The sequence below is a fragment of the Rhipicephalus sanguineus genome, chromosome 4, assembly GCF_013339695.2.
Source record: "Rhipicephalus sanguineus isolate Rsan-2018 chromosome 4, BIME_Rsan_1.4, whole genome shotgun sequence".
Classification (NCBI taxonomy): domain Eukaryota; kingdom Metazoa; phylum Arthropoda; class Arachnida; order Ixodida; family Ixodidae; genus Rhipicephalus; species Rhipicephalus sanguineus.
The window spans coordinates 54435794-54447206 of NC_051179.1; the positions used below are offsets into that span (position 1 = coordinate 54435794).

Consider the following 11413-nt stretch of genomic DNA (forward strand, 5'->3'; position numbering starts at 1 on the left):
GCGGCGCAGAGAGTTGAGGTTAAAAACTAGATATATAACGAAGTGTGGCTTATCACGAAACAAAAAAATGAACACGATGAAGGCAGGTGTGCCCCGCTTTCGAACTCGAGTTGTCAGCAACTGTTGTTCACAAACGCTCCCCTGACACCTAAACACGCACAGGTTCAAACAAAGCCTCTATGATATTTTAGCAGTGCCGGTTTACGTATACGGCGGGTGCGGAAATATCTCATCGTAGTGGTCTGCACGTCGCTATTGTGACCTGCAAGACCTGTATTAGCCAGCCGCTATAATCATGTCGTCGTGTTGCCGTACGCCCCGAGCAACTGGCGCAGCGAAAAAGTATTCTGATCGTGGTACATTTTTAATAGCAAACGGTAACGTATACCGGTACGGTATTACCATAACTGCAACGATGCGGAAAAGCGTACGGCAGTTCTATGCTTGCTGAAATTATTCAAATCGAGGGCGAAATTATACTTAGGCTTGCTTAACTCTGTCTCCTGTCGACGACGCTCAAAAAAAGCCATTTCGACCGATACTTACTCTTTTTTTTCGCGCACGTTTGGAACAAGCAAACGTGTGACCTTCACGACTGCCAAGAAACAATGAAAACTTGCACTTGCGCCAGTAATAGTTTGGGCGCGTTAGCGGGCACCGAAATAACCTTAATAACGTTTCGTTGCCTCGCTCCTCGCATGGTCTGATCCCGGTCAGTCCCACTTGCGCTTGCGTTAGCTCCAGTCCACATAAAGTCGGTGATAGGCAAACCGAAAAACCGTGATCATGCCCACCTCGTAGAGCCTGAAAATTCGAGTCCGAATATAATGCGAAATGCAAACTTTAATTTACCGACTCAATCTCATACGAACAAAAAAGCAAGGGCAGTGCGGTATATCCGAGTGTATTTACGGTAGCTCGTAAGTGCACACCTTACGGCAAATTAGGCTCACTTGCGTTTTGGAGGATTCCTATTATGGTATTTTCGTCTACGTGCTAAACTTGAAGCGGCAGCTCAACTGCGGGTTGCAATCCAGGGCGCGATGAGTGACCCCTCCTCTCTGTTTCCTCACACTCAAGGACAGATTACCTTGGCAATGGAGCGAAGGGTACGGAGGCGGGGCTTCCGGACACTCGTGTTACTCCGCTAGTAGTCTGGCAACTCGCAGCTGATTTTAATTCCAGTTTCAGTTTTGCTTGTTCGCAGAGCTAACGCGTTTATAAAAACGTATGCATGAAAGAAATGTGAATGCGAGGGAGACATTTCGATTGCTTGGTGTACATTTCAATGTCACATTTCGAGTAGATTATTCTTGGAGAACTAAACAGCCGGTCTGAGACCGCACACGGACCAACACACGTCAGGGACGCCATGTTTACTTTGGACAACATGGCGTGAAGAAAACGCAGTGCTGGCTAAGACATGAAAAAGAAGAAATAGATTATTGTAAAATGAACAATAATATTATTTCGCCTACAACTTCCCATAACTGTTTCAGTCTCATAATAAATAAAGCAGTATTTGTTAGGGCAAGGCAAACGAGGAAATTACCAATAAAATTAGGAACTATTTCCTGGCGCGTTAGCAGGCATGTGTTTCGGTTCTGTGGTTTCCCCAGCACTGCCAAGAAAAGTTGCCCCCTAGAACAGCTTTGTGTGAGAACTTAACACTGTTCTGTGCAATGTTTAGGTGGGGGCGTCAAGCACGCTTCAGCAGTGCTCTAGCATGTTCTTTTTTGATTGACCAGAACGTCGACGGCAGGGGCGTAGCCAGAAATTTTTTTCGGGGGGGGTTCAACCATACTTTATGTATGTTCGTGCGTGCGTTTGTATGTGTGCGTGCCTATATACGCAAGCAAAATCGAAAAATTTCGGGGGGGGTTTGAAACCCCCCAACCCCCCCTCTTGACTACGCCCCTGGTCGACGGTCGTTGTGGTGACCCTGACGCTTGCCGCACCTTGCAGCTGGGAAATATGCAAGTGTCCCGGGAGCACGACAGCTGTTTTAACGGCGGACATTCGACAGCTTTTATGAGGGTTGTGCCTCGGTACTGAGGCCATTAAGCACAGGATGAAGCGGGAAGCGAAACTACGACCGCATGTTCCACGTTATTGTTACCAATAGGTTCACTAATTCATTGCTGCAGCACCTGCATCAAAAAGGAGGACCGTGTGTATTTATTGCATGCACCGCTGCAATTCCTTCATAAGAGTACCCTCGAATTAAAAGATACATACAAGTTAGAAGCACTAATTAATCAGTGTGTTGAAAATAACACACCCTCTAAACTTGTCTCCTGCCCTCCTTTGCCCGCACCCCCTCCACCCCAAGAGCAAACATAGTCCCAAAACTCAAAACACAATAAATAAGACCTCCTCTCCCCCCTCGCTAACCACCTCCACCCCCAGTAAAAACATCCTAGCGCTGCCCCTGAGTCTCGTGTTGATGTTCGCTTCTCTGTGATCATGTTTCGCTGCGCTAAATTTATTGTTATTAAAACGTCTGCACATCACATCCCACGCTTTCGAAGGACAGCCTTGAAAGCTTCTTGATCGGTTTGCCGATCAAAACGACCGGAGTGAGAGAGGAAAAAAAAAAATGGAAGAAACGCGCGCCGTTTTTTGCGGAAATTGCAGATTGTTACGACTGTGAAAAAAAAAAAGGAAAAAGTGTTTTTTTTTTTCTTTTACCGCGCATAATACACCGACGGACAATAATCATTTCCCGCACACAAGCAGTCATAACAGCACCGAGAAAAAAATAGAAAAAAGAAAAAACGCGCCAGCCAACTCGGAAACCTTTTTCTAATATGCTCACAATGCGCACACGGTAGACGCCCGTTTGCACACAATGGAACGTACATAAAGAGGTTTTTTTTTTTTAATTCTTTTCAGTAACGTAAAAGGAGCCCAAATTTCCGTGTCTAATAAAGGCGAGACGATAAACTTAATTCTCACTGTTCGTGAAACTCCGTCGCGGATATATGTTCAACGTGTTACTTACGTGCTCCTTTATGCTTACCTGCATGCATGCGCGATACTTTCGGGCAGTAGCACGTATATGTTTCGACTACTTGTGTGTGTGTCTGTGTGTGTACATGTGTGTGTGTGTGTACATGTGTGTACATGTGTGTACGTGCGCGTAGACGGTAGGCACGTCACCGCTATCAAACACACGCGTCAGAGCACTTATTGTTCATTACCTTCTATCCTTCCGTCCTCTCTCATCTTTCCATTTCCCCTTTCCCGATATGATTATAAGGGACGCCGTAGTGAAGGGCTCCGGAAATTTCGACCACCTGGGGTTCTTTAACATGCACCAATATCAAAGTGCACGGGCCTCAAGCATTTTCGCCGCCATCGAAAATGGGACCGCCGCGGTCGGCATTCGATCCCGCGACCTTCGGGTCCGCAGCACCAGATGGTCCAAATTTCCGGAGCCCTCCCCTACGGCGTAGTTCATATCGCGGTTTTGGCAGGTAAAACCCCAGATATCATCATTCTGTATTTCTACTTCCTCCCTTCCACACGTCATAGCAACAGCAAGGTACAAGATAATAGGTCACTGTCAATGAGTGGCCGCACTGAGAGTGAAAGCAGTTAGGGCGACAAAAAGTACTCTGTAAACGAAAGCTTTCGATTGGTTTGCAAGAAAGCCTACCAACAATCTTTCGCAAATTGTCTACTCAGGCGGAAGAAGGAGCCGCACGTGCTCGCTAAAAGCTGGATAAATAAGCCCTCTCTCTCTCTCTTTTTTTTTTTTTTTTCGCAAAATGGTACCGCGACAGGGAAGCCGAGATCGCCTTCCTTTTGGCACGATGACAACGAGTTTCCCGGCGTCGGAAATTATTCAGACACGCGTGTCAACAGGACCCCGCGCGCCGAGAGTGGGTAAATTGAAACAGAATGACTGCCACACGGACAACTCGTCGGACCCGCAATAAAACAACCTGTCCCGCATCCTGGACCACGCACGCTGTCGCCGCACACGCGATGAAGTCAGTGTGGAAACGAACTCCCCTCCAAACCTCCTCCGACTTCCCTTTCTCAAAGCGAGAGAGGACCCTCTTCCGGGGGCTGGAACACCCCTCACCACCTTCCTTCTTTTTCCTCGTCCGGAGCTACTTCCTCGCTAGGTCGACTGGGAAACGCGAGAAATCACTTAGCCTAATTGAAGCCGCGAGTGTCGCCCAGCTGACCGAGCGAAGCCCCCGGAACGAACGACACAGTGCCGACACGTTGCTGCCCCTCGCGGATTACGGCATCTGCCTCGTATTAGGACAGTTGTTTAAAAAGGCAATAACGATAAAAAGGCAGTCGAGCTCATCTCGGTTAACGAGCTTCGTTCGAGCGCGCGTCCGTCGTTTGCGCCATCAGGAGGAGAAGCTCATCTCGGCCTAGGGAGGAGGAAGAGGAAAGGTCTCCAGCCCTTACTCTCCCTCTCTTACATGCGGACGTCACTGAAGGCCGAAAGCCTTTTCCTCCTCCCCCAACCAACTACCCTTCGCTATTTTTCCTTTGCTTACTCTCAAAAGCACCGCGCAATGCCTCCCCTACTGCGCTTTTGCCACACACATCGGCGGCGACATTTTTTTTTTTTTTTCGGCGCCTTATAATTTCATTACGCCGCGCAAGGGCGACCAGGAAAGCCAAGTGGATGAGTCGAGAAATGAGGGAGAGAGGGAGGGAGGGGAAGAATGAGAAAGAAGGAAAACGCCGCGAAAGAAGCTCACTGGTTGCGGAGGAGGCTCCGGCGGAATAGATGAAATCGAGATCAGCGTGCGAGATAACCGGTTAACAACTCGCGGGGATTGGCGACCTTCCATTTGTAATGGCCGACGCTCGAGTCGTTTAGGTTTTGAATGCCTTTGTTCTTCGTAGAGAGAGAACGTCTGTGCACGCGCGTTCGAAAGGGGGGGGGGGGGGGGGAGACAAGCACGCATAAACTCAGTAGTGGTTTAAGGATAGGAACGAGCTTTCTGCAGCCCATTAAGGGAGCACGACGTACCGTCGCTGGGAGTGGCGAAAGGGCAGTGAAAGAATGAAGCCGAAAGGACAGGCGTGCCATCGAGATATGAGCACCCACACCGAGCGCCAGGTCGGGGTACAATCCCTTCCCATTACAAAAACCGGTGGGTGCCCGGCGGCAGTGGGGAATCGACGCTTCTTATGAATTAATTTATGAATGTATTCTTTTCATGCAATTTCTATGTAGAAATGTGTATCATTGCATTCTTAAATGTGTTGCTCACCTGCGTTTGTTATATTCATCGTACAATTACGCGGTTTGCTTGCTATCATCTATGCCAACACATGGGCAGGAACCTCGTCAAGCTACTTTGCTGCAGCTTTTTGTTACTGTCCAATCACCACCCCCACCCCCCTCTTTTTTTTTTTTTTGCAGGAGGAAAAATGCGAAATAAAATCTGAACCCAAAGCCACCCGCATTGCACATGGACGCACTAACCGCTTCCTAAAGAAAAAGCAGGTGTGTGTGTGTGTGTGTGTGTGTGTGTGTGTGTGTGTGTGTGTGTGTGTGTGTGTGTGTGTGTGTGTGTGTGTGGAGGTTAGGGGGGGGGGGCTTACAAACACGCATATACTCAGTTTCAAAGCCACCACAAGCTACTGGTCGCCGGTGAGGAGAAGCAGGAAAGAACAAACAAATGGAAATGGAAACTGTCGGGTCAGTTCTTTTCTTTTCGAGTGGAGGGCCAAATCGAAACGACGGGCGCCCCCAGTAAGTCAAGTGGACGAACAAGCTTATCGCGGAAAAAGCAAACATCCCATGTGCGACAGCGAGAGATACGGAGAGCACACTGCTGGGCATCGGAGCGAAACGCGGTTTACCAAAGTTGTGCACGTTGCTCGAGGCAATCGACAACGAACAGTGCAGAGAAGGTAACGAGAGAAGCGTCGGGACAACTAACGCTGTGTAGGAGAGTAATTAAAGCTGAAAACATGGGCGCGCGTCACGAAAACACCACGACGCGCTTTTTTATGTGGTCCAGACGCAGCGAATGAGGATCGTAATGGAAAACGTTCCCGGTTGCGACTAGTATCGAGCCGATTTTGAAGCTGCTGCGGCAACAATAGAAATTGAAACAATGAAAAAAAAGGGCGAGGAGGATCTACGATGACACACTGGCGTATCAGAACCTTCAAGTGTAGATAAACACGATAGCACGGTTGATGCTTCGACCTTCCCGTGGTTCGCGTTCAATGAGATTAGATATTCAGAACGAAAGAAGGGGAATTCTTTTTTTCGATGGACTCTTTTTTTTTTTTTGTTAGACAATCAAATGAATTCAACACAATTAGGCCAAGGAAAGCATTGTCTTTATCTGTAGCGTAGTAATAATGACGTAAATTAAAATGAATTAAAGCGGATGAAAAAATCACCCTGTCCGTCGGTGAGATCCGAATCCACAAACTTCCGCTAGTTATTTAGGGCAACATAACAATCGTTCATTTCACATACTGCCCTCTCCGCACTGGAAGGTGTGAATATGAGCAAGAACATTTGATACCTCGACATTTATTCACGGCTCAGGGTCAGTGGCATCATTTAAACAGACCGCGCACGTGATGTAACAACCACTGCAACTTAATGAGAAATTAATCAATGCTAGTAGTAATGCCTAACAGCAGCTGTGTAAAGAAGTGGTATTCGTTGTACATAAGCGCAATAACAACGTTGTCATCAATCACCTGTTCGCTTCAGTTCGAGTATTGCGTAAGTGCATCAATATTTGTATGCTGGGTTTCACTGCTGGTAATCGCACGTTACCGCTAATCAATATGTTGGGATTTGCGTTTTTCTTTTTTTTTCTAGGGATTTATTTTCTAGGACTTGCAGCAGGGAGCAATTCGCGTGTTATCAAGGCGCTCTTCTGCGAATGAGGTTTCACGTGCACGTTCAATAGAAATTTTAAAAAGTAAAGATAATTACGAGGTCCCTTACGTAGCAAGTGACTCCCACGATACGTCAATCACGAGTATGACGTTTTTAGACAATGAAAGTTCAACAGACGTGGAAGAAGGAAGACGGCATTTCTGTTCGATAAAGCGAGGCTGCTTCTCCGTACACCTTTCAGACACTGGCGAGCGCTGCGTTCCAAGACGTCAGAACGGACACCTCCAGCGCGAAGCATATTTAAGTGCAGACAAAACGATTGCCATGACGCCGCATTCCTACGGTTAAGTGAGCGAAGCGTGGATCCCGTGTTAGCCTCCAGGAAAGAAAGCCACGACTAAAAAAATTTAAAAGACATTAAATCCTGCAGTTTTACGTCCCGCAACTACGATGTGATTATGAAGAACGCGGTTTTTTGTATGAGGACTCCGAGTTAGTTTAGACCACCTGCGGTATTTTTCAACGTGCACCAACTTCTTCGCATTTGGCCACCCGCCGGAATCGAACCCGCGTCCTTGCAGCTGACACCTGACCGGTGGTGGTCAGCAGTGGGCGTGGAAAGAGAAGTTCAATACAGGGAAGGGGTACACGTGACCTCCATGAAGGCGTTTCACAGTTGTCAATTCGAGGGGCCGGTGCGTGCCAAGGCGTCAATGGATAAGATAGATAGTACAGCGATAATGGACGACCCGTATGGTCAGATACCATTTTTTCCGAGAACCAGGAACACTAAGTTGCAAGCACTTCCAACCTTGAGATAGCGCATTCGTCATGAACGTGGATACCACTTGGGCTACGTCCGCACAAAACAACAAAGAGAAAACCGTCACACACGAAATCCCCATCACGAGCACAATAAAACTGGCCGCGCTCGCTCAAACGAGTCACTACTTGAACGGCCGCTGGATACGTGCTACTTGCATGTTTCGTAGGAGAGAAGTGCGCGTTTAAAAAAAAAAAAAAAACGACGTGGCAGAACGTGAGAAAAAGAAAACTGCGACGCTGTGTGTTCCGTCCGGGGAATAAGCGTACGCAAGTTGTCCGACAGCTATCTCTTCTGCTCTGTCAAGCTGTCAAGAAGATAAAAATGTGCAAGAACGGGAACGAGTGCTCAACGTACAAGAAACGACTGAGAGTAACTTACGCTGTATGAAAAAAAAAAAAAAAAAAGAACTGAACGACCCACGGGCATAAAGCAAAAAGTTTCGAATGAAGCACGCGAAGGAGCACGTGAAAAGCAATAAAACGAAGCAAACTCGCATCTGTCCTACATTTCCATCAACACACGAGCGGGCCTCCAAGAAAATGCACGCTGCCTTTCATATATAGAGGTCACTGGTCTCCTACACGACCGCCCGCCGAAGAAAAATAAAAATATACACGTCCATAAAGTACCTTAAGCGTAGGCGTTTCCACGCAGCTCGTTCCTTCCAGTTACATCTTAATAGCTGCTATCTGTATACGATCGAAAGTTTATCGCTTAAACGACCTAGGAAAACGCAAACAGCTGTATTAGTTCCATCGAGTCGGCGTGGCTTATCGTTTCAATCATTCAAACGCGATATTCATAATTCCGTAATCTTTTTCGGTGAATAGGTGACGCGCAATGACAAATTACAGTTGCTATTGCAAATTACGGCTTTGATGGGAGGCTGGACAGCGCGTGCGATCTTCGCATTCGAAGTATCGTGACTCGTACGGTTCCCGGGAGCGCTAACATTCGTCACACTTGCGCAATAATATTTGCGCACGAGTTTTTTCCTCTTGCAAGCCGGCGAGTCAAATACAAAGGGAGCCGACGCCGCACGAAAAGGAGCACGAACGATTGGCACGATATAATTCTAAACAAATAATATCGCGAGCCTCTTAATCCGGCGCGGGTTAAGATGATTGGCGAGGAAAACGCAGCGCTACCGATCCGCTGGCGACAGCGCACTCCGCCAGCGGCGCTAGCCCTGCGAAGCGGGAAACAACGGCGAAAAAAAATCACGGCCGTGGCCCAAGGCACTGGTGAGAGCCTCAAGCTGCACAGACGGCGTGAACTGAGATCAGGGGCGATTAGCCGGAATACCCGGCCGCTCTCGGGGTTAGGCCTAAGCGGACAGAAAGCCACCGACCCTCGCGCACGACGTGAAGCCGAACGGGTCCCCGTATAACGCGTCGCGTCGGGATGCATCGATTTCGGGCGGGCCCGGAGGCCGGAGGGGCCCTTCCGCAACGGCTGCCCCAAACTCCTGAGGCCCGAGCCCCGGACGGGTGAAGGGGCAATCGTGACAAGCCCGCGCGGCGGAGAGACGCGAGAAGGTTAGGCCTACTTACCTCTAACTCCTCGTACGTCCTGAAGCTGAGAATGGCAAAGCCGTCGATGACATCCTCCTCAAAGACGGGCTCCTTATTCCTTTTCTTGCGGTTCGGAGGCCTCGGGGGCTTTGACGCCGAGCGGCCAGGCGACTCGTCCGCCTCATCGGCGCTCTGACCGCCGCGCATAGCCTGCTTTTGCATCCGGGCGGCCCTTTCGCGGCGCCGACAGCGGGAGCCCCGCGCTTTGGCTTCGCCTTCCATGGCGACAGACAACGCGGCGGCGGCTGCTGCCGCGGCGGCCGAATCAACCGCCGCGCCTCCGGGTGCAGCAGCACATCGCCAGGCACATCCACACGGCGGTTAATCCGAGCACGGGAAGGAGTAAACACACTAGATCCGGGCACAGGGTCGACGACGACAATCCAACGATCACCGTCCCACTGGAGACGCTTTTTTCACTCTTTTGAAACCGGTAAAAACGCCGTCCGAGCACTCGACGCGAAACCCCAATTGTTCGCTTCAAATGGCGGAGGGAGATGGACGACAGACCTGGCCGCAGCGCGCCGCGGCTCCCCCTCTGAAAGGAAGTGCCTCCGCGAGCCGGCTCGAAAAAGTAGTGCCCGCGCGCGCGCGGCGGGCGCATGCACGTTCTCCTCCTTGCTGCTTTGCTGCCGTGCTCCCCTCGCGACGGAATGCGCGGCTCCGCCACCGTGCGTGCGGCGCGCGGGTTCTTCGTCGTTGTTGCTTCTGCTGCCGGTGCCGGCAGCCACGGGCGCGCTGCTGCTGCTGCTGCCGTCGTAGGAGCGATGGAGGAGAGAGGACTCCTCCCGATACAATTAGGAGAGCGGCTCATTTGCGCGCGCGATCAATGCGAGACGCGCAACACGAGACCTAAATCACGCTCCCGCCACTCCTTGGATCGCAGCAGACGAAAAATGTGGAACCACATGGGGTAAGTCACGTGCTCCTGCTCCTTTTCGCTCCGCAAATCTCGTTCGGAACGAGAGTTTCGCTTGTTGTGGTTGTTTCAACTTTATCAACATTGTTGTCGTTCTTGCTGTTCGTAACGACGGCGTTTTCTCCAGAGAGCTCTCTTCGATTTCCGATGGTTCCTCCCACCATTTCTTTAAAAGACTTTATAATTTTTTTTTTCTGTATTGTTGCTCCTAACCTGTGCAGGTAATATCTGTTCTCCGTTTGCTTCGAATATTTATTTATTTTTCGCTTTTTCATACAATCTCTCGACGTGTAATTAATTCAAGAGTTACAGAGCGGTATCAAGAAAACCTTATATCCTGCACGCATACAGCTTTTTACTCTAACTCGATTAATAGACGCAATTAACAGCCCCGACTGAAGCGCAAGTCCACATTTGTTACCAACAGCCGCGACAGCATGCAATTACCTAAGCAGCAAATCTTGACTAACATTGCCGTATCGAAATCAACCGATGCGAGAATCTTTAGAAACACTAAAACGATGTTCACCGCTTATTTTTAATCTCAATAAAACTACATCCCATAAGTAAAGGGTTCCTTCAAGGTAATTAACCTAACCAATGGCACTTTCAAGGTATCCATCCCCACAAAAGTGTTCCGCAGTCGTTTAAAAAAAAAAAGAATAGAAAGGAAACTAGAACTAGTATAGTGTGTGTTGTTGTAATAATTAAAATACCACCATGTCATTTTGTTCATTTAGATTATGTCTAAGTCGAAACCTGCGCATATCTTGCGGCTCTTAATAAGCGAAAGGAACGATGATCGAAGTAGCTGGCGTTCTTTTGAAAAAACGTCATTGGTAGAAGGTAACCGTGCAATTATTCTTCAGTAGTGTAGCTGATAGTTACTAATTGCTGGAAGTAATTGATTTTTTGAAATGGGATAAAATAATTCTGCCTTACTTTTCTGGTAACCTTCATTAACATTGTACAAGTACAATGACAGGACTATTTCACCGCTTCACGCATTACTTATTTTACGTATAAATAAGTTTTCAAAATTTTCGTTGGCCACGTTCCGTCTTTTTTCAAAACATCAGCAACTAGAACTGAAAACTTGGTAGGTGTGTGCGCTGGAGGGAAGCGTCTCGTTGCAGTGTATACGCAACCTAGCGCTCGAGATTGCGAATACGTGAGGGTCTTTTAACGGTGCCAGTTTACCGTTCGGTGACCGGAAATACCCTACCGTCGTTGTTTTAATC

At 48.6% G+C, this 11413-nt stretch overlaps 1 protein-coding gene across 4 annotated transcripts in view; it reads right to left on the minus strand.

Annotated features, from left to right (window-relative positions):
- LOC119390009 (autism susceptibility gene 2 protein homolog) overlaps positions 1-9760 on the minus strand; it is a 441549-nt gene extending 431789 nt beyond the window's left edge. For 2 of the 4 annotated variants that reach the window (XM_037657509.2, XM_037657507.2), the window contains exon 1: positions 9233-9758. In XM_037657509.2, the coding sequence (XP_037513437.1) occupies positions 9233-9475 (243 nt within the window). In that variant the 5' untranslated portion in view covers positions 9476-9758. Of the gene's footprint in view, positions 1-9232 lie in introns of all 4 variants that reach the window. The other 2 variants (XM_037657511.2, XM_037657508.2) reach the window with 2 other exon arrangements.
- Between the last annotated feature and the right edge of the window lie 1653 nt (positions 9761-11413).